The 23,372-nt window shown below is 49.5% G+C and overlaps 1 protein-coding gene across 2 annotated transcripts; it reads left to right on the plus strand.

Moving 5' to 3' along the window:
• Window positions 1–436: 436 nt before the first annotated feature.
• On the plus strand, window positions 437–21,832 carry LOC117055755 (zinc finger protein 777-like). 2 transcript variants are annotated; one of them, XM_033165561.1, is made up of 6 exons: window positions 437–463; window positions 10,052–10,444; window positions 13,446–13,572; window positions 16,955–17,068; window positions 18,864–19,118; window positions 20,362–21,832. In XM_033165561.1, exons 1-6 carry the CDS (start codon window positions 455–457, stop codon window positions 21,504–21,506), a joined length of 2,043 nt encoding a protein of 680 aa, XP_033021452.1. In that variant the 5' UTR covers window positions 437–454; the 3' UTR covers window positions 21,507–21,832. The 2 variants fall into 2 exon arrangements, with proteins under 2 accessions (XP_033021452.1, XP_033021451.1); XM_033165560.1 differs by lacking the exon at window positions 437–463 and adding an exon at window positions 2,259–2,346.
• Window positions 21,833–23,372: the final 1,540 nt, after the last annotated feature.

Below are 23,372 nucleotides of genomic sequence, written 5' to 3' on the forward strand. Positions count from 1 at the left end.
CGTCCTATGCTTCTAGGAACAATAACAGCGACGTGTTCCCCCTCCACCCTGCAGGGGTCGCTGCGCGGAAAAGAGCCCCCCCCCCTGCTTCCCTTGCGCAATCCGCCGACTCTGGTCACGCGGAAATTCGCTCAGTACCAAGAGGATGGATCAAGGACACCGCGGGAGTAGAACGTGCACTTCCGGCTTTCAATTGACCGTGAGTGTATGTGTATGGGTTGGGGGCTAAACGAAGTAAATCAAGACTGAATAGGGATCAGCCATAGATGGAGTGGGGCGGAGGCGAGCATCTTGAGTCCCAGGCAGCTCTCTTTGTCCCGTTTCTTACCTGGAGCCGGGATTGCATGGGGTAAACAAAATAAAGAGGTATAATTTATTATTATTATTATTATTAAATTTAATCTGTAGCGGTTCGCAACATAAGGGAGGCGCCTTCAGGGAACTTGGAACACAGATGTTGCAGGTACTTGTGAAAATAAATAAAAGCAAATACAATTTCCCCGAGGCTGCAGCTCTGCAGCTTCCTTTATTTAATACATTTGTATGCCGCTTTTTCTTCCAAATTGCTGAAGATGGTTCACGTGGTTCTCCTGCTCCTCCCCATTTTATCATCGCAACAACCCTGTGAGGCGGGCCAGGCTGAAAGGCAGTGACTGCCCCCCCCCCAGCCCAGGGAGCTGAGTGGGGAATGTTGTAGCGTGGGGCTAGTGATTTCAGCTCTCTGATATAGTAGGCAGGAGACAAGTTTCTTCATGCAACCATTCTTTATTCTGGCAACCAGACTGACTAACTGAGGAGAGAAAACAAAATAAAAAAATCCTTCCAATAAAAAAATATTTTATATTTTATTTTGTTTTGACCATGGCAGAACAACACGGCTACCTACCTGTAACTGGAACTAACTGAGGAGAGGGAAGCTACATTTATAGGGACGGGGGACTGGCTAGAAAGGGATACATTTTGGAGGGAACAATTTCAAGCAATCACAACTCTGCCTTTTGATGGAAACCAGTGTAAGGCTGAAGATCCAAATACAGCAGCTTAAATGACCCAATAGTAGCTGTTCCCTCTGGAACGGAAAGGCAGTTGCTTTACCCTAATGCGACTACAGTAATAATGCATGCAACTCCTCCAAGCAAGGCTGGGGACGCCCCCTCCTCCCCAAAATTTGTAGTAATCTCCAGAGGTGGTGCAATGGTAAGTGTCGGACTAGGGGCCTGGGTTCGAATCTCACCCCCGCACTAGGCTCACTGGGTGCGTGGCCTTGCGAGGGTGGGGTGAGGAGCAGTCTCACTGGCTTCTCTCAGCCTTAACCTACCTCGCAGGGTTGTTGTTAGTGAGGGTGAAATGAAGAAGCCGAGGAGGAGGAGAGGAGCATGCCCCACGCCACCTTTCGAGCTCCTCGGAGAAATAAGGGTGGGATATGAAGGCAGCAAGCAAGAGATAAATAAATAAATAAAAATTGGCACGGCCGGCGGCATATAAATGCAATAAAAAAATAAAAATAAAAAAGGCAGAAAACCCTCCTTAGATCTGCTGGACGCAGCCGATGGATGTAAATGAGATGACACTAATAATAATAATAATAATAATAATAAACCACGTGCAGGAAATAAAAAATCGGCACGGCCGCCTTAGATTTGCTGGATGCAGCAGCTGCCTGGAGCTATTCATTCCATTAACTTAATTTCATGAAATCCTCACGCCATAGGGGAAAATGTTTATGTATTGAAGTTCTCACTATTTAATAGAAAAATAACCCTCCAAGCTGTTTAAGAAAAAGCGAACAAACGAACGGATGGACGAATAAATAACTAGATGCCGTCGTCGCCCCCTATTTATTTCCCTTTTCCCCCCCTGGTAGTTATTTGCCCCCCTGCAGAGGGCGCCGAACGAGAGCCGGAAGTTCTTGGGGGCTTGCTGGAGCGCCTCTTTAGCCCTGTGGCGCCGGCGGCGACAGGAGACGCAGCTGCAGGAGCCGCGCGTCGGGCGTCGCCGCCGCCGCCGCGAGCCGAGGAGCGCGCCGCCGCTCCTTGTGCGCCTGCGCTCCCCGGCGTGCGTGCGCATGCGCGCCCCCTAGCGCAGAGCGGCGCTGCTGGGACTGTGTCTGCGTGAGGAGCTGCTCTCGGCGGCGGCGGCGGCCGCCCTCCTTCCCTCCCTCCTGCCTTCCTCCCCTCGCTCGCTCCGTCCGGCCTCCTCCTCCGCCTCCTCCTCCGCCGGGCGGCGGGCGGACCCAGCAGCCATCCAGCCAGCCCTCCCCGCCCGGCTGGAACCTCGTTGCGGCGCCGAGCCCCGTCTGAGGGGGGGCAACAAAGGGCCATGGAGGGGGGGGCGCCGCCCGCACAGGTGAGAGGGGGGGAGGGAGGGGGAGGTTAACCCTGTCCTGCCCGGAGGGGGTGTCAGAGGGGGGGGTGGACATACGACGCTGGGGGGGGGGTGGAGGGACCCGATCCTCCTAGCTCCTTCCCAGGAGTAGGGGGGGGGGTTGGTGGGGAGGGGGACATTCACACACTTGGCTTCGGGGGGGGCAGCTGCGTTTTGCAGGGAGAGGAATAATCTGTATTGTGGGGGGGGGGAGAAAAACGTGTGTCTTTTTTCTGGGGGGGGGTCTGTCTTTGCGAGTCTATGAAAGCTGCGTTTAGTAGGGAGAGGGGTGAACTCTGTACAGTGGGGGTGGTGAGGGAAGGGAAATGTGGTTTTTTTCGGGGTGGGGGGTGGGATAGCTTGTGCCTCCCCCTCTTGTCCCCCCCTCGCCAGTTAGCTGCATTTTTGGGGGGGGGGGACACAGGTGGTGGTGCTGAGTTTGAGGGGTTCCCTCTTCCACCACCACCACTTTCCCACCCGGTGGGCCTGTCAAAAGCCGGCCCAGACAGCTGCTTGCTGCAGTCTTTGGAGGCTGCTTGCCTGCCTGTACTTGGGGGGGGGGGGAGCGCAGGCTCACCTCTGTCTTCGCTCTTGAAATCTATGCAAAAAGGGAAAAGGGGGGGACCCCTCTCTGTGTGTGTTTGCCTCCCCCCCCCCCGCTTTCCGATTTCCCCTCGCCTTCTCCTGCCACAGTTTGGCAGATTACACCCCGCCTTCCTTCCCTTAACCTTATTGCTACCATGCAAATGGCACAACCAGCTGGTCATTTGTGGCCTGTGCAGTAGAATGAGGTGGGGGGGGGAGGGAGGGAGGGAAGAAAGAGAGGTTTGTTTACATCAGGCTTTGTTTTCGGCCATCATTGGGGCATTTGCCTTTCCGAGGAAGACTAGCCCCCCATGCTGCAACCGGCCCACTTCCTGCCTGCTCTCCCTTATCCCTAACCCCCATTCCTGTTGGGAATACCCCTCTCCAGTGAGGTGGTGCTGATCTTTTAGGAAGAGGGGCGAAGAAGAAGAAAGCGTTTAATCCCCCAGCCCTCCTTGCTTACACAGATTTCACCCAAGGCGTTGATTTAATGCCTTGGGCCGCACCAGCGTTTGTGAGAAACCCCCTGATCTCTTTCCCCCTTCATTTTTTTCTTCCGGAGCCTGTCACAGACACGAATTCTGTCTCCTATCCTGCATGTTTCTAACCAGCTGTCAGTCGCCTTGAGTGCAGGGAGAGAGAGAGAGATGGGATGTTGTTGTTGTTAATATTTGGGTGAAGCCAAAATGGATCTGTCTTTGGACAGGAACGAGGGGGTTCCTGCCCTTCATTCTATAGACCAGTTTGGAGAACAGGATATTATTTCTTCCTCTTCTTTGTGTCGGGGAGAGATATTCCATTAGCAAATGTTGGTGGGGTTTCTCAGCATCCGCCCTTGTAATCTCAAGATTAGATCTCCTCTGAACAATCTCCAGTTTTCTGGGTCTTGCTCTTAAACTGTGTCTGAAATCCCAGGTGAAGGCCAGGTAAAGGGACTACTCTGGAGCAACTGGGAAACGTGTGTGTGTGTGTGTGTGTGTGTGTGTGTGTGTTGAGTTCAGCTTGCCCTGTGCTAGCATTGACCCTAAAAACAGTACCATGGCCAGGGCCCTGTAAGTGCATAGCAAGCCCTCAGCATAGCCTCCCCTCCTAAAAAAATGGTAATGAGGAAGGAGGCGTGGCCATGGACTGTCAAGTTCTGATGCACCTGAGGCAAGGATGCTCCTGGGATAGAAAGGCAGCCTCTCTCATTTCCCCCTGTTCAGTATAAAGTTCTCTTGGCTAAGGCTGCAGTCGCAATTGCGTCTACTCAGAAGCAAGCCCCGCTGAGTTCAGCAAAGCTCACTCCCAGTGAAGTGGGATTGCGGCCTCGCGCAAAGGAGTGCATAGACGTTTTGCTTCTTAATTTAGAGCTCCCCTGGGTGGGGCGCACACAGGAAGCGCTAAGGTGTTAGCCAGGAAGTGGGGGGTTTGAGAGTTGGTGGGGGAACTGCAGCAACCTAAACCCTCTCTGAAGAACCACAAGCCCGACTGGAGGTAGAAGGAAGAGAGATTGACTCAAGCTGGCTTCTGCCGTGGTTTTGTTATTTGTCAGGCCGTTATTAGGGCCTTTCCCCAGCTGGAGATTCTTGGTGGTTAAGCTGGCTCATGTCTGTAGTGCAAATGGGGCTGCCACACCAGGCAGAAGGTTGCACTTAGCTTTGCAGATATTGAATGTCTCGGGGAACAATGGCACCCCCCCCCTTTTGTTACTCCTTACTGGGTTTTAAATTTTATTTTAAACAACCACCCCGTCTTTGATATATACAGAGTATCTTCTAAAATACCTGTTGCGCGCATATTAAAATACATATGTGTCACTTGTGGTACCTGAGGGCATATGCTTGTGTGGGTTTTTTCCTAGGGCCCACAATCCTTACTTCCAAATTTAGGGAGCCAAACTTAAATTTCAGCTGTCCTGGTTTTGGAAGCATCCATGCCAACATAAATTGACTTCCCCCACACCAACCTGGTGCCCTCTAGATCCGAAGACATCAGGTCTGCATGAGTGTCGTTAAAGCTTTAGCTTCTGTTAGAAGTTCAGTGAGATGTTGAATTGCAGGAAGGTGCTGTGTGTCTCTCTTTCTCTCTACACACACATGCACAAAGTTGAGCCATTTCTATTTATTTGTATGCTGCGTTTCTCTGCTGCCTTTCTGCAAAAAGCAGCTCTATGAAAAATTCTAAAACCATCCATTTGAATAACTTGCACACACAAAATTAGTTCTAAAACACAAATCAATATGAGCAGCATGGGCATCGGTGGTGACAGAGAGCATTTTGCTGGCTCAGTTCTGTTCCAGATCTTTCTTTTAACAGAGCCAAGCCAGGTAGCCTACACTCCTGCTGTAGCTCTCCTGCCTCTGGGCTAAGCACAGGAGCCAAGTGGAATCATAGAATTGTAGAGTTGGAAGGGACTGTGAGAGTCATCTAGTCCAGCCCCCTGCAGTGCAGGAATCTTTTGCCCAATGGGGGGCTTGAACTGAACCCATGACCCATGAGATTAAGAGTCTCATGCTCTACTGACCATGCTACTCTGATGGAGCCTCACGGTTCAGAGGCAGTATACCTCTGATTGCTAGATTCTGAGGATAAACAACAGGGAAGGGCCATGCCCTGTTGCCATGCCCTGTGTGTGAGGACTGAAGGGCATTTGGCTGTCAGCCAGGATGCTAGACAAACTGGAGCTTTGAGCTAATGTTGCAAGGTGATCTTTATGCTAGCCTTTCCCAACCAGATGCTCCCCAGATGTTTATGGACTACAATGTCCATCAGCCCCAGCATCATACGGGAGAGCTGATGATGGGAGTTTTCGTCCAAAACATCTGGAGGGCACCTGCTTTGAAAACACTCGCCTGATGTAGTTATGCCCTTCCTCTTGTATAGGCAGGTGTTGCTACAAATGTGTTTGTGTGCAGGTCAATGGGCAATGTGCTTGCCCTGCCTGTTGGTGAGAGCCAGTGTGGTGTAGTGGTTAAGAGCGTTAGACTTGTAATCTGGTGAACTGTGTTTGCGGCCCCGCTCCTCCACATGCAGCTGCTGGGTTACCTTGGGCCAGTCACACTTCTTTGAAGTCTCTCAGCCCCACACACCTCACAGAGTGTTTGTTGTGGGGAAGGAAGGGAAAGGAGAATGTGAGCCGCTTTGAGACTCCTTCAGGTAGTGATAAAGCGGGATATCAAATCCAAACTCTTCTTCTTCTTCTTCTTGGTTAGCCCACAGATCCAAGAGATTCCAAACAATCATTCCATCATCCTATTTGTACGCCACCTTTCCAAAGATAAAACCATGCTCAAGGCACCTTGCAACATAAAAAAACCTTTGGTAACTGCAAACATAGCAAAAGTAGCCATGAACAATAAACAGAAGATCAGAAAGCACACAACCAAACTGAACAATTTCCACATGAATCGTAAGAGCCAGAATAAAGATATAAAAATTTAACAGCAACAACTGCCGCCCAACAAGACCCCTTAAACAATACCCCAGCCCATTAAAATAACAGCTCCTGTGCAATGCCCATTCACACACAATTGCTTGCCTGTTTACCCAACAAGGGGAGCTGCTAATGTGAATGAAACCTGTTTGCCCTGGCCTTTTAGTGCTGGATATATCCCTGGGTGTGCCCTACCAGCCGCACTCTAAACACCTTATCTCAGTGATCTGGTTCTGTTGTGGGTGCTTGCCTAGCAAATTGAGAGTGGGGGCTTGAAGTGGCAGCACCCAGTTCACATTCTTACTGCGCTATCTTACAGGTGTCTCCTCTGAAGTAAGCCTCATTGCCGTCAGTGGGACTTGCTCTTTTGGATTAGCGTCCTTAGCATGGGTGGTGGTGGTGGTGAGGAACCTTTCCCCCCCCCCCAGGTGCTGTTGGATCTTCCAGATGCCATCAGCTATCCAAATGGCCAACGGTTAGGGATGGCAGGGCTTCGTTTGTTTAAAGCAGTGTTAGGCTCACCTTCGTTGACAAGGAACCCCAAGGTTGGGCACAATGAAACAAAACAAGGTTAAGTTCCAGTTACAGGTGGGTAGCCATGTTGGTCTGCCATAGTCGAAACAAAATAGAAAATTCTTTCCAGTAGCACCTTAGAGACCAACTGAGTTTGTTCTTGGTATGAGCTTTCGTGTGCATGCACACGAAAGCTCATACCAAGAACAAACTCAGTTGGTCTCTAAGGTGCTACTGGAAAGAAGGTTAAGTTCAATAGCATTGGAGAATCACAGGTTTCTTCTTGCTGGTTCACAGGACTGGAACACACACACACCCCCCCGCCAGTTGTAGTTTCAAGCATCCCAAGAGAGTCCACTGTAAAGGGAAAATGTGGGCTGCAACAACAACACGAAGTCTTTTAAGAGTGGCACCTCAAACTTACTGTGGCATCAGCTTTTGTGGACCAGAGTCCGCTTCGTCAGAAGTCTTATCCTGACCTGCAAGTACATATATACTTGGTGGTGGTGGTGGGATTATAAAAAGTGAGGTCAGGAGGATTTGACGGCTGCTCCTCTGGAAATGAGGACAATGAGCAATTATTTCTGTCCTCCTGGGCAGAGAGCATGGGCTAAGACTTCCCTTTTCCAAGGCTGCCTATCTTCCCATGAGTCAGTGCAAGGGAATATGGATAGCCATTGCTCTCCTTTGGCACCTGGTAGGCCACAAAGCCAAGAACAGCAGCATCGGCCTACAGCGCAAGCTGAGAAAAGCCCGGCTGCTGGATGAAGCTACAGGGGTCTCGTCTTAGCTCAGCATCTTGTTCTTGCAGTGGCCAACCTGATGCTCCAAAGGGAAGCCCAGGGGCAGGAACCCAATGCAGTGGCACTTTCAGTTCCCAGCAAGCGGTATTCAGCAGCGTTCGGAATTCGCCAGGCGCATTTTGCACCTGGCCATCGGCTGCTTGCGAAAAAGTGAAGATGCCTGGGAGCCAGTATGGTGCTTGACATCTCCGACCGACTGGAGGTGCCTGCCTGGGGATCCCTGGATCTTGACTGTTTTCACGCACCAGCAACACATCCTGTAGAATTCTGTCCGTTGTATTTTATCTGCACAATCGGAATGGATTTCAGGAGCAGAAAAAAGTCATATTGAAAAATACTACTTTTGAGCCCTGTTTGGTTTAAGGAGCAATTTGGCAGCTAGCTTATATATCTTGAGTTTCTAACACGGGTATTCAGAGTCGGTGGAGGTAGTAGGCATCCATCCTAACAATGTCTACTTGTTTGTACTCGGGCCCATTGAATTTAGTAGGGTTTCCTCCCAGGTGAATGGGGTTAGCAGCGCAGCCCCATTCGCCACTAAAGAAGCCAGACGAATAACAGGAAAAAAGGGACATGGGAGTAAGGTGAAAATAAAGTAGTGAAACAACAACTGCCCAGCAACAATCACATCATATGCAGTATGTTATGCCCTTGGCAGGCTCCTTTGGTGATATAAAAATAGTTGTAAGAAACATTCTAGTAAAAAAAATAATGACCCACACCAAGTTAATGCTGGGTAACCAAAATGATCAAGGGGATGGAATGACTCCCCTTTGGAGGAAGGTTGCAGCGTTTGGGACTTTTTAGTTTAGAGAAAAGGTAAGAAGCCACTGCGAGAAGCAAAGCTACAGGGAACCAGGCACAGGGCCTTCTCGGTGGTGGCGCCCGCCCTGTGGAACGCCCTCCCATCAGAGGTCAAAGAGATAAACAACTACCTGACATTCAGAAGACGCCTGAAGGCAGCCCTGTTTAGGGAAGTTTTTAATGTGTGATATTCTAATGTATTTTAATATTTGTTGGAAGCTGCGCAGAGTGGCTGGGGGGACCCGGCCATATGGGCAGGGTACAAATATTATTATTATTATTATTATTATTATTATTATTATTATTATTATTATATGATGATACATGGCATCTGGAAAGTGGATGGAGAAAAGTTTTTCTCCTTCATATCTGTAGAACTTGTGGGCATCCCAGTGAAGCTGAATGCTGGAAGATCTAGGACAGATAAACAAAAGCCCTCTTTCATGCGATGCATAGTTAAACTATGGAATAATAATAATAATAATAATAATAATAATAATAATAATAATAATATATTATTTATACCCCACCCATCTGGCTGAGTTTCCCCAGCCACTCTGGGCGGCTTCCAACAGAATATTAAAATACAATAGTCTAGTAAACATTAAAAACTTCCCTAAACAGGGCTGCCTTCAAGTGTCTTCTAAAAGTCTGCTAGTTGTTTTTCTCTTTGACATCTGGTGGGAGGGCGTTCCACAGGGCGTGTGCCACTACCGAGAAGGCCCTCTGCCTGGTTCCCTGTAGCTTTGCTTCTTGCAGGGAGGGAACCACCAGAAGGCCCTCAGAGCTGGACCTTAGTGTCCAGGCAGAACGGTGGGGGTGGAGACGCTCCTTCGGATATACTGGAGTGCAGCAGGTTGCTTTGTGGAACTTGCTCCCGCAGAAGACGGTAGTAACCACCAACATGGATGGCCTTAACAGAGGATGAGACAGATTCATGGAGGGGGGCAGAGCTGTCAACGGCTACTGGCCACGATGGCTGCGTTCTGCATCCACAGGCAGAGGCAGCAATGCTTCCGAATTCTTGTGGCTGGAGACCACAGGAGGGGAGAGTCCTCTTCCCCTCCTGGTGGCACCTGGCTGGCCACTGCGACAACAGGATGCTGGACTAGATGGGCCATTGGCCTGATCCTGCAGGCTCTTCTTTTGTTCTCAAGTCCGGAGCAGTGCATTCATATTTTCATTGCAGGACAGTGAGCATTGGAAGCTGCTTATCCTGGATCAGACCATTGGTCCATCCAGCTCACTATCACCTTCACCAGTCTTGGGGAACCCGTGTGCCTCTAGATGTTGTGGGACTACAACTCCCATCATCCCTGACTTGGTCATGTTGGCTGCTGGAGCAGATGGGAGCTGGGAGTCCGACAAGGTTTAGAAACCAACAGGTCTACCACCACTGCTCTACACATGAACTGTCAGTGCCTCTCCAGGTTTTCAGACAGAGATTTTTGCCAGCCCTTGCTGGAGATGCCTGCAATTGAGCCTGGGACCTCCTGCATGCAAACCAGTTGCTCAGCCAGTTTGCTGCGGCCGTTTCCCCTAACGCCTGCCTTTTTCTTCAACCCAGGCATCAGAACTGGACCGGGAGCCTCGGCGACTGTTCCCTCCGCGGCTCCCCACCGACCCCAACCAAATGTCCGAAAGAGAAACGCAGACCGCCGAGATCTCTCTCACCTTGGTGGCGTCGTTCCAGGCGATGGAGAAGAAGGTGGAGTCTCACGCCACACGGTTGCTGGATTTGGAGGGCAGGACGGGGATGGCAGAGAAAAAGATAATAGACTGCGAGAAAACAGCTGTGGAAATCGGGAACCAACTGGAGAGCAAGTGGGCTGCTTTGGGGACTCTGATCCAGGAGTATGGGCTGCTGCAAAGGAGGTTGGAGAACATGGAGAACCTCCTGAAGAACCGTAATTTCTGGATTCTCAGGTTCCCCCCGGGCTCCAAGGGAGAAACCCCCAAGGTAAGGGCCTCTGGTGCTGCAGGGTAATGGTGTATCTTCCACCTAGATCCGTGATCTGAGCATGCATACCTGAGCATGAAAACAACTAATCAGGATGTGGCAGCTAGACTGGTGACTGGGAGTGGCCGCCGAGACCATATAACACCAGTCCTGAAAGACCTTCATTGGCTCCCTGTACGTTTCTGAGCACAATTCAAAGTGTTGGTGCTGACATTTAAAGTCTCGGCCCAGTATTCCTGAAGGAGCATCTCCATCCCCATCATTCAGCTCAGACACTGTGGTCCAGCTCTGAGGGCCTTCTGGTGGTTCCCTCACTGCGAGAAGTGAGGTTACAGGGAACCAGGCAGAGGGCCTTCTCAGTAGTGGTGCCTGCCCTCCCATCAGATGTCAAGGAAATAAACAACTATCTGACTTTTAGAAGACATCTGAAGGCAGCCCTCTTTAGGGAAGTTTTTGATGTTTTATCATGTTTTTAATATTCTGTTGGGAGCTGTCCAGAGTGGCTGGGAAAACGCAGCCAGATGGGTGGGGTATAAATAATAAATTATTGTTGTTGTCATTGTAAAGCTTTAAAAGGAAATTAAACAAATGCATAGTGGATGACAAGTCTATAAGGCTGCAATCGAAGCCAACTTCTGAGTAGGCGTGTGCAGGACTGCATGGTCAAGCAAGCTTTATGGAACCTCCATGTGCAGAAGCAGTCTATCACTGAGTACCAGTTAGTGGGGCGCAACAGCAGGATCAAGTTATTGCCTTCAGGCCTTCTTTGGGTGTATGGTTGACTATGGTTGGAAAACAGGATCTTTGAGTAGATGGAGCTTTGATCTGATCTAGGGATAACTGGGACTTGGGAAAACCAGGTCCTGTCTAATGTCCATGGAGTCAGTGTTGAGATCAAAAGGTAAAAAACCAACAACTCTGGAGCCTTTATTTTGTTTCATCTTGGTTGCATTTACTCAGCTCATGTTGAGAGGAAAGGTTTGCAGAAATAGAGGAATCTAAATTTCTTGCTTTCTAAAGCTTTTTTTATTTAAAAATAAGATAAAGTGAGACAGCTGTCCAGAAGAAGCTCTAATTTACATAGAGATGGAGTCTAGATTTCTGCACAATTCAGACATCCAATTTCTGAAGTTTGAAATAATTAGCGACGGTGAAATTGGTTCTGCTTAATCTGTCTTTTACTGATCGCCAAAGAATTGATGTTTTTGAATTATGGTGCTAGAGGAGACTTGAGAGTCCCATGGACTGCAAGAAGATCAAACTTATCCATCCTTAAAGAAATCAGCCCTGAGTGCTCACTGGAAGGGCAGATCCTGAAGTTGAGGCTCCAGTACTTTGGCCATCTCATGAGAAGAGAAGTCTCCCTGGAAAAGACCCTGATGTTGGGAAAGATGGAGGCACAAGGAGAAGGGGACGACAGAGGATGAGATGGTTGGACAGTGTTCTCGAAGCTACTAACATGAGTTTGGCCAAACTGTGTGAGGCAGTGGAGGATAGGGGTGCCTGGCGTGCTCTGGTCCATGGGGTCACGAAGAGTCGGACACTTCCATGCATTTGTCACGAAGAGTCGGACACGACTGAACGACTAAATAACAACAAATCTGTCATTTGTTTGGTGGCATAGCTCACAGAGGGAGGAGAGTTCTTCTAAGGTGTTGATGGACTACAACTCCCATCATTCCTGGCTATTGCCTATGCTGGCTGAGGCTGATGGGAATTGCAGTTGACCACATCTTGCACATTCCTTCGGAATCAGTGATACTGAGTTCATGGGAACTTACTGCATAGGATTGAGCTGTTGGGGATGTTTTGAATAAGGACTAGGAGGCGAGGGACCGGGAGAGTTAGGGGTTGTGCTCACTCATTTGATGCTTAGGAGGACAACCACGTGATCTTGTAGTTACTTCACCATACAGTCATGGTGAAGGTATGCGTGCATGTTTAGATGTTATTTCAGAAAATAAAAATGTTCAATCCAAGATCAGTCAAGAGAATGGGAACATTATTTCTGTAGAAGCAAAGAGAGATACTATTCGCACGTCATCAGTGCCAAATAGAAGCAAATTTGGAGAGAACCTGCAATCCATGCATTTGTTTTTTAATATACCTCCACCACATAGTCTGTTGGCTTAGCAGTGCCTTGCAAAACACATATCAAATGGGTCGATTTATCTGAAACTATGATACGCAAGGCCTTTGTGAACCAGATGTTAAGGGGAGAAGATTGACGTACTTTTCCATAGTGTTTTCAATAAGAGAACTTACCATGATTGATTTTGGGCCAGAGATTTCCAGCTGGGATCCTAGCTCTTACAAAGGGAGGTGTGAAATGTTGGTCAGATGAGAAGCTTGGAGAACTTACTGACAGCTCTTGTGGTGTAGTGGTTAAGAGCGGTGGACTCGTAATCTGGTGAACTGGGTTCGCTTCCCTGCTCCACCCCATGCAGCTGCTGGGCTAGTCACACTTCTCTGAAATCTCTCAGCCTCACTTACCTCACAGAGTGTTTGTTGTGGGGGAGGAAGGGAAAAGGAGATTGTTAGCCACTTTGAGACTCCTTAAAGGTAAAGAAACCCCTGACCATTAGGTCCAGTCGCGGACGACTCTGGGGTTGCAGCGCTCATCTCGCTTTACTGGCCGAGGGAGCCGGTGTACAGCTTCTGGGTCATGTGGCCGGCATGACTAAGCCGCTTCTGGGGAACCAGAGCAGTGCACGGAAACGCCGTTTACCTTCCCGCCGGAGCGGTACCTATTTATCTACTTTCACTTTGACGTGCTTTTGAACTGCTAGGTTGGCAGGAGCAGGGACCGAGCAACGGGAGCTCACCCCATCGCAGGGATTCGAACCACCAACCTTCTGATCAGCAAGCCCTAGGCAAGCCCGTAGTCTTGTAGGTTTCCATAAATTGCCATTGTCTTTTTAAAGGGAGGTACCTTGTCTTGCAAGCCCTAGTGGTGATAAAGCGGGATATCAAATCCAAACTCTTCTTCTTCTGGTTGCAGGTGCCCGTGACGTTTGATGACGTGTCCGTCTATTTCAACGAAAAAGAGTGGGAGAAGCTGGAGGAGTGGCAGAAGGAGCTGTACAAGAACTTAATGAAGGGGAACCACGAGTCCTTGATCTCCCTGGGTAATGTTGCACAAGGCAGTTGTGGACTCCAGCTGGCCTGGTCAGGGAACTCCATGCATCCTTCTGAATTTGAGTGCCAGGCCATATCCATAGGCTGTGTGCAGCATTTGTCTCTGGGTCCAGATAATCACGGGGCACTCTGCTTATGCCATCCCTACTTAAGCCACATCATTTGCTTCATCTGCTGGAAGCCTGTTTCCACTCTCATTATGTCCGGCACTCTGGACCATTGTCTGTCCAGCTGATTCTCTGATTGATTGATAGGGGAGTGGGCACCCCCACCTCCCAAATCGGAATCTGCATGGTTGATCTTGTCATTTTGATAAGCAGCCTGGAATTGCAATCGATGTTGTTACAAGTTTTGTTTCTGAACCCAGCATTCATGTGTCTTTCTACACACCTTGCCAAGAGGTTTCAGACCTTTGGCCGGAGTTATAACACGTGTTCATTACAAATGTGTGTTTACTCTTAACCCTATGCCCCAGGAAGTTCACTCGCAAGAGGAATAAATGGGGTTTATTACATGGACTGAAAGTGAGAGGGTATAGCAATTGTGCCCCAGGCAGCGAAGTTATAGGCAGGAAGCAACTCGTGCGAGATATACACCTTTATCTAAAGAGTAAAGAAGGATCCGTATCAAAAGCCTAAAGAGAGTGTGGCAGAGTCACCTTGTTAAAGCAGCCTGCGTTTTGGAACATGCCATGAATTCCCCCAAGAGGAAGAGGCTGTTTGACAGTGGAACGGTCTCCCTTGGGAGGTTGTGGACCCTCCTTCCTTAGAGGTTGTTCAGCAGAGGTTGAATGGCCATCTGTCAGGGATGCTCCAGCTGCGATTCCTGTGTTGCAGTGGGTTGGGCCAGATGACCCTTGGGGTGCCTTCCAACTCTAAAATTCTGTGATTCTATGAAACGTAAAGGAGACAACCCCTGTGCTCCCCCCCCCCACCTATATAAAAGCTGCCAGTATGCCTTGATGGGGAATAGTTTAGGGGACTGTGCTTACAATGTTCACACCTTAATCATAGAATCGTAGAATCCTAGAGTTGGAAGAGACCCCAAGGGCCATCCAGTCCAACCCCCTGCCAAGCAGGAAACACCATCAAAGCATTCCTGACAGATGGCTGTCAAGCCTCCGCTTAAAGACCTCTAAAGAAGGAGACTCCACCACACTCCTTGGTAGCAAATTCCACTGCCGAACAGCTCTCAAAACCTGCTCCCTTAGAAAACCACGGAATTGTACAGTTGGAAGGGACCTGAGAGTCATCTAGTTCAGCCCCCTGCAATGCAGGAATCACGACTAAAATATCCCTGACAGATTACCATCTGACCTCTGCTTAAAAACCATCAGTGAAGGAGAGTCCACGACCTCCCGAGCGAGTCGGTTCCACTGTCAAGCAGCTCTTAGAATCATAGAATCATAGAGTTGAAAGAGACCACAAGGGCCATCCAGTCCAACCCCCTGCCAAGCATTCCTGACAGATGGCTGTCAAGCCTCCGCTTAAAGACCTCCAAAGAAGGAGACTCCACAACACTCCTTGGCAGCAAATTCCACTGTCCAACAGCTCTCACTGTCAGGAAGTTCTTCCTAATGTTTAGGTGGAATCTTCTTTCTTGTAGTTTGAATCCATTGCCCCGTGTCCGCTTCTCTGGAGCAGCAGAAAACAACCTTTCTCCCTCCTCTATATGACATCCTTTTTCATATTTGAACATGGCTATCATATCACCCCTTAACCTTACTATCAGAAAGTTATTCCTCGTGTTTAGTCGGAATCTGCTTTCTTGTAGGAATCTGCTTTCTTGTAACTTGGACCCATTGGTTCAGGTTCTTCCCTTTGTAGAGACAGAAATCCAGCTTGCTCCATCTTCCATGGGACAGCCCTTCAGGTGACTGGAGACGGCTATCATGTCATCTCTCAGTTTCCTCTTCTTCAGGCTAAGCATGCCCAACTCCCTCAACTGTTCCTCAAAAGACTTAGTTTCCTGACTTGGTTTCTTAAAACTACAGTAGTGCCCCGCTAGACGAAAATAATTCGTTCTACGAATTTTTTCGTCTAGCGGTTTTTTCATCTAGCGAAGCGGCAATGACAGCCGCGCTTTCGCTAGACGAAAGAAAAAAGACGAAAAATTTTCGTCTTGCGAAGCAGCCCCATTGACTTTTCCGTCTTGCGGGGTAGCTTCCGCTAGACGAATGCCGTTCGTCTAGCGAGTTTTTCGTCTAGCGAGGCATTCGTCTAGCGGGGCACCACTGTATTATAAAATCAAATATGCCCCTTCCTCCACCCCACCCCCCTCTCTTCATGTAAAGAGTATGATTTACAGGCAGAAACTGTGGCTTTGCATCAAATTAAATGTTGGGGAGTGAAAGATAAGATTCATGCCTTTCATTAACAGTCGTCAACAGGTTTACCATACCTATCAGCCAATCACCCATTCCCACTACCCTTCTGAGAAATACCCCTCCCCACCCTCTCACTATATATCAAGGGTCAGCAAACTTTTTCAGCAGGGGACCGGTACACTGTCCCTCAGACCTTGTGGGGGGCCGGATTATATTTTTTATTGGGGGGGGGAATGAACAGATTCCTATGCCCCCACAAATAACCCAGAGATGCATTTTAAATAAAAGGACACATTCTACTCATGTAAAAACACACTGATTCCCAGACTGTCCGCAGGCCGCATTTAGAAGGCGATTGGGTCACATCCGGCCCCCAGGCCTTAGTTTGGGGACACCTGCTATATATGGGGGTCTGGTGACTTCTGTTTCAGAGTATCTGAAGAAGTGTGCATGGACACGAAAACTTATACCCAGAACAAACTTAGTTGGTCTCTAAGGTGCTACTGGACATTTTTTTCATTTTTGGGGGAAGGATTCTTTTAAAGACTTTTTTAAGGGAATTTTTTTAAAGGACTTGATTCTTTTAAAGGAATTTTTTGGGAAGAGTTTTTTTAATGATATTTTTCTAGGTTTTTATTTATTTATTTTGATTACGGCAGACCAACACAGCTACCTACCTGAATCTATTGGCTGCCTATTCATGCAACACTTGGTTGCTGTGTGTTTTTGGACCTGTTCGTGAAAGTAGTTCACCTCTTTCTTCTCCTTTTGTCTCTTGTTTATATTTATTTGTTTCTTCATGTGCAGAATTTCTGCCCCTGCCCTTCTAGTGCCCATGCACCACTCGGTGCGGCTTGCAACAATTTAAAATCACAACGCAATCAATATACATTTATTTAGTTGTCTAAATTTATTTGCCGCTTAATCAACAGAAATCTGTAAGCAGTTTACATAAAACCATGTCAAACAGTCATTTAAAATGCTGACTAACTGGCCTCCCACCCATCTCCTAAACCGGTGACCCTCTTGTTCTTTGTCTCCAACAGACTATGCAATTTCTAAGCCGGGCGTTTTGGCTCAGGCAGAGCCTGGTACCGACTCGTGTCTTGGAGACGAGCAGGACTCCGAAGAACAAGGCAGTCTTCCTGATCCTACTGCAGGTGAGTGACGGGGCTGTACGATTTGTGCTGCAGGACTGTCTCGGGGGGCGGGGGGGCAGGGTGTTCCTGCAACAAAAGGCATTGCTTTAAGTTCAGACAGAACTGTTTAGTCCTGCTTCAGGATTTATTTCTCTCTTTTTTTTACATACAAACCCCACTGTCGCAAAACAGGTTTTATGCAAATCGTAGCCATGATGGCTGTGCTGGGCCTCCACAGTTGGAGGCGGTGATGCTTCTGAATCCCTGTTGCTGGAGAGGTGCCGTTGTGCTCAAATCCTGCTTGCAGGTTTCGCATGCGAAGAGCAACCTAGCTCCTGCACTTTGCACCGGCTGCAGCTTTAAGGGCAGCCCCATGTAGAGGGCATTGCAGCAGTCAAGGCTTGAGGTTTCCAATGCATGTACCACTGTAGCCAGGTTATTTCATACAGTGGTACCTCCAGTTGCGGACGGGATCCGTTCTGGAGGTGCGGCTGGATCCCGAGGTTTTCACAACCAGAGAGACCGCTTTTGCGCATGTGCGCACAGCAAAAACCTGGAAATATACTTCTGGGTTTGCCGCTTACGTATCCCAAAGTTTACGTACCTGGAGGGATACGTAAGTGGAGGTACGACTGTGTATCTGTCTATCTATCTATCTATCTATCTATCTATCTATGTAATTTACATTTCAAAATATTTAACCAACCTTAAATCAGTGATTTCCCTTATTCTCTTTCCGTGGTTCATTTCGCATACCATACATCCCTGCATATTTTACACGAACTAAACCATTCGGTAATCCATGGTTACATCTGTCAAAACTCATTTACTCTGTAAATTTATCTTAATGTTACCAGTGTTTTTAAATAAACACAATTTTCACCCATATATTCATTAAACATTTTCCAGTCTTCTTTAAACGTACCTTCTTCTTGTTCTCTTATTCTATAAGTTAAATGTGCAAGCTGTCTGTATTCCATCAATTTAAGTTGCCATTCTTCTTTAGTTGGGACCTCCTTCGCTTTCCATTTTGGGGCTAAAAAGACACGAGCCACAGTAGTAGCATACATAAATAGCCTTTTTGACACCTGGGAATTTCCCTCTGAATTATCCCCTACAGAGAGGACTCTGGTATTTTTGGAAAGTTACTTTTAAACATTTTTTTTCATTATATATCATTTCCCAATACTCTTTTACCAGCCCAAGGCCAGGTTATTCCTGTCCAGGAGCAGTGAACCAGTTAAAGCTGGTAGAAAGCACTCCTAACCACTGAAGTCACTGGTGTCTCTGGTGACAGCAGCAAATCTCCCAGGCTTCAAGCATGCTCCTTCAGAGGAAGTGCGGCCCCTGTGGACCCAGAGCAGTTATCAAATAGCGGAGACGATAGCACTGAGCCCCGTGGAAAAGATTTCTCCCATGAAGCCAATGTGCCGTGGCTGGAGTCATGAAAACTCACTGGGTGACCTTGGGCCGGTCACTGCCTCTCAGTCTAACCCTACCTCACAGGGTTGTTGTGGGGATTATTTGAGGAGCTCCTAAGACAAAAGGGTGGGATATAAAAACGATAAATATAGAAATAAGCTACCTAGTCTGGAGTCAGTGTGGGATGATGGCGCTGTGTTCCTGGTGCATCCTAGTCCTAGCAGGTGTTGGCTGTTAAGGGGGTTTCTTGAGAATAGTGAAAGCCGTTGCCAGCCCCCTTCCCTGCAATGTTGTCGCGGCAGACTTTCGACGATCCTCCTGCAATTTTACATTTTTGCCAAAAGTAAAATAAATAAAAAATCCTCTTCCTTTCTGAATCCTTCCCCTCCCGCAGCTGGCATCAGGGTGGTGATCAAAACAGAGGAGCCCCATTCCGACGACTGCCCGGAAGACCTGGAGCAGCACCAGATGTCCGGGAGCTCGGAGGGGGATTTCCAGGGCCTGGATCAAGAAGCCCCCTGCAGAAGTCCTTACGGCGCAGCCACACCTCTGGGGAACTTTGCAGGGAACAACCTAGAGGAAGTGGGCGACTACGACATGGGCTTCGGGGAAATCAAGAGAGTAACTGTCCAACACGGCACATGCACAGGTAAGAGCTTGCAGAACAGGTTTATTAAATTTTCGAGAAATCAACGAACTGAACCAAATACAACTTGATGGTTGTTCCATCAATACTGCAAAAAGCCCCAGTGTTCCAATGGAGCCTTAAGACAAATAGCGTAACCAATGAACTATTTCGCTCTAGTAAGTCTCTCTCTCTCTCTTGCATGCGATTGTGGGGGTCTTCGAGTTGGTGGCCAGGTTGCACGGAACAGCAATGGGTCCAAGTTTCCCTCTTGCAGCATGCAGTTGATATGTCAGTTTTTCTAACACATACCTGCACACATACCAAGAATCAGGTGTCAGACCCTTGCCTGATTTCAAGCATTTAGATATTTCCATTTGTGGTGCTGGCATCCTTTGATTCTCTGAGTGAAATGGGCCATGGAGCCATCAAGGGAGTCTTGGACTGAGCTGGGGTTTGCATAAAGGTTTCCCAGCTTATATTCTGGCTCTTGCCATCCACCTGTTGGCGCCTGACTGCGAACTGAGGGTAGCTCTGAGGCTGGAGAGAGCTGCACCTCACAATCTTGCAGTGCAAAATTCCTTCCCCCCCCACTCCCCCTTAAACAGTGGTGTACCTGGAGGGGTGAATGGTCACCTCTGTTCTCCTCTCCTCACCCCCAGCCCTGCTGATAGAGCAAATTCAGCCATTCCCCAAAGCCATATAACCACTCTGATCAAGGGAGGCTACCTTTATCAGAGTGGTTATATGGCTTTGGTTATATGGCAGGCTTGTCCAACAGGCAGATTGTGATCTACCGGTAGATCATTTGACGTTTGTGATCATTGGCTCCCCCTAAAGAAGCTGAACAACTGTGGCCCCCCTAAAAAAAAGCTCAACATTTTACCTCCTCCCTGAATAAACTCAACAACTTTGGCCTGACTGAATAATGGGCCTTCCTAAAAAAAGCTCAACAACTTTGACCTGAACCCCCCAAAAAGGGGGTAGATCACTCCCAGTTTTTAACTCTGTGAGTAGATTATTACAGTCTCTTGGGAGTTGGTCACCCCTGTTAAATGGCTTTGGTGTGGATTGCAAAAGTTGCCATTTAAAAAAAAATAGAAAGAAAAGAAATTCCAACTCTTTAGCATTGAGAGGGTTGCAGCGACTCATGACTGTCAACAAACTGGCAGGCCGTTTCCAGGAAATCCTGGGGAAACTTTAACCCTGAAATGTTTCCCCCGCCGATCGAGTGGCACCCTGACCTTTCCTTTTGTTTCCCTCCAAGATGGCGGAATTGTGATCAAAATGGAGGAAGAGGAAGAGGAAGAAGAAGAGGAGGAGGAGGAGGAGGAGGAAGAAGAAGAAGACCCCGTCAACTTGGAGCCGCGTGGGCTGTTCTCCTCGAGAGCGGAGCCCCCGTGCTCGCTGAATTGCAACGTGGAAGTGATGCGGGAAGAGAAGCGGGTCGTGAAGCCCTCGAGGGCCACGGTGGGCATCTGCGCCCCTCTGTGCGAAAGGGACAGTGGCGTCGAGTCGCGGCCGGTCACCCTCCAGCAGAGGAACCGGACGCGCGAGAGGCCGTACATCTGCCCGGAGTGCGGCAAGAGCTTCATGCTGCGCATCAACTACATCATCCACCAGCGCAACCACCTCAAGGAAGGCCCCTACGAGTGCCACGCCTGCGACCTCAGCTTCCGCATCAAGCAGCAGTTCCTGCTGCACCAGCGGCTGCACACCGCGCGGCGCGGGGTGGCCCCCCCGCCCCGACGGGGCCAGGCCTACCCCGACAAGCGCAGCCTGAAGCCGCAGCCCAGGCCCCCGCCTCCCCCGGGGAAGCCCTACAAGTGCGGCGAGTGCGAGAGCAGCTTCAGCCACAAGTCGAGCCTGAGCAAGCACCAGATCACGCACGTGGGCGAGCGTCCGTACTCGTGCGGCGAGTGCCGCAAGAGCTTCCGGCTGCAGATCTCGCTGGCCATGCACCAGCGGGTGCACGCCGGCAAGAACGAGCTGTCCTTCATCTGCCCGCAGTGCGGCAAGGCCTTCAGCCGCCCCTCGCACCTCCTGCGGCACCAGCGGACTCACACGGGCGAGCGGCCCTACAAGTGCAGCCAGTGCGACAAGACCTTCAGCGAGAAGTCCAAGCTGACCAACCACTACCGGGTGCACACGCGGGAGCGGCCCCACGCCTGCGGCGAGTGCGGCAAGGGCTTCATCCGCAAGCACCACCTGCTGGAGCACCAGCGCATCCACACTGGCGAGAGGCCCTACCACTGCACCGAGTGCGGGAAGAACTTCACCCAGAAGCACCACCTGCTGGAGCACCAGCGGGCGCACACCGGCGAGAGGCCCTACCCCTGCACGGAGTGCGCCAAGTGCTTCCGCTACAAGCAGTCCCTCAAGTACCACTTGCGGACACACATGGGGGAATGAGGACTGCTTCGGCCCCCTTGCTCTTTCCCATCGCACTAAAGCCCTGGCATCCGGGGATCGGGGAGCTGGCGGGGTGGGGAGCTGGGGGGAGGGGTGGGGAATCCTTCCAGCGCACCCCTCCGCCCTCTCCCGCCCCGTGCCCTGGGAGCACAGACTCGTGGTCTCGTCCTTCAAGTAAATAACGGGTTTCAGAACCAAACTAACCATACCTGTGTTGGCACCGTGCCACTTGCCAGCCCTGAACGCTCTCCGCCTTGCTTCTGCCTTCCCTGCCCTGTTCTGCTCTTTTTTTATAATAAATGTGGAGTCTGATTTTTCTTTGGTAAGCAAATGCCTTCAGGTTTTGGGTTTGTTTCACGGGTGTCTGGGAACTCTGCATCTTGGGGAAAGGCCGGGTGAACAGAAGGTACTCAAGCAGCTAGTCCTGAGCGTGTGTATGAGCATGTTTAGACCTGAGGAGAGAAAGCTCCAAAGGAGCCCGTTCCTCAGGGACAGGAGGACCCCCCCCCCAGCTTTGCCTTAAGTTGTGTTGTGCAATTTGGAGGAGAGGGGCAGAATCCTTGTGTGTACTTTGCACTGTTTTGGCAAAGTTTGGGTCTTCTTGGACACTGGGCAGAATTTGACACATTACCTGTAATTGTTTCCCTATGGGAGAGAAGTTTGGATTTGTAATGGGGGGGGGGATGACATGCTGGGTGAAGAAACGGCTTGTGGTTATTTCAGGAGGCCTCCATTGGTTTTCTTCCCCCGATACATATGAAGCATCCTTAGGTAAAGGGTAGACCGTTAGGTCCAGTCACGGACGACTCTGGGGTTGTAGCGCTCATCTCGCTTTACTGGCCGAGGGAGCCGGCGTACAACTTCCGGGTCATGTGGCCAGCATGACTAAGCTGCTTTTTTGGTGAACCAGAGCAGCACATGGAAACGCCGTTTACCTTCCCGCCAGAGCGGTACCTATTTATCTACTTGCACTTTGACGTGCTTTCGAACTGCTAGGTTGGCAGGAGCAGGGACCGAGCAATGGGAGCTCCCCCCCTCACAGGGATTCGAACCACCGACCTTCTGATCAGCAAGCCCTAGGCTCTGTGGTTTAACCCACAGCGCCACCTGCATCATCCTTACCTTCTAGCCTGGTATTTCCTGCTTTGACTGCCGGAACTCTCAGGGCTCCTTCTAGACCTTTCTCCCTGAGTCCCCTTCTTATTGAACCCGGGGCTTTTGCAATGCAAACTGCGTATTCTGCCCCATTGCTGTAGGCCAGGGGTGGCCAACTCTCCAGAGTCTGCGATCTACTCACAGAGTTAAAAACTGGCAGTGATCTACCCACTTTTGGGGGGGTTCAGGTCAAAGTTGTTGAGCTTTTTCAGGAAGGAGGTAAAATGTTGAGCTTTTTTAAGGTGAGCCACAGTTGTTCAGCTTCTTTGGAGGGAGCCCATGATCTACCAGTGATCTACCGCAGACGTCCAGTGATCTACCGGTAGATCACGATCTAAACTGTTGGACGTGCCTGCTGTAGGCCATTTGCTTTTATTGAGGGGCATTTTAAAACTTGTGATCAAGTGGGCTAGAAACTGGGATGTTATTAGACACCATATACTGCCATGATGATGCTATAGGGTTCCAGATACTGAAAAGGATGCCAACCAATTCCTCCCTGGAGCCTCTGAGGGCGAAATAAAGGAGTGGGGAGCTTTGTGGCGGCTTCATACTTCCTTAACTCTAGTTCCTTAGTCCTCTGCCACCAACCTAGATGTGGCAGGGAAGACCCATTTCAAAGCCACCCAGTGCAAGGCCAGAGGCTGCCTGTGGGGCAGGGTCACTGGGACTAGCGTTGACTGGGAGCTGGCTCAAAAAAGCTGCCCAGAA

This window comes from Lacerta agilis, chromosome 12, assembly GCF_009819535.1.
Source record: "Lacerta agilis isolate rLacAgi1 chromosome 12, rLacAgi1.pri, whole genome shotgun sequence".
In the NCBI taxonomy this organism is placed as follows: domain Eukaryota; kingdom Metazoa; phylum Chordata; class Lepidosauria; order Squamata; family Lacertidae; genus Lacerta; species Lacerta agilis.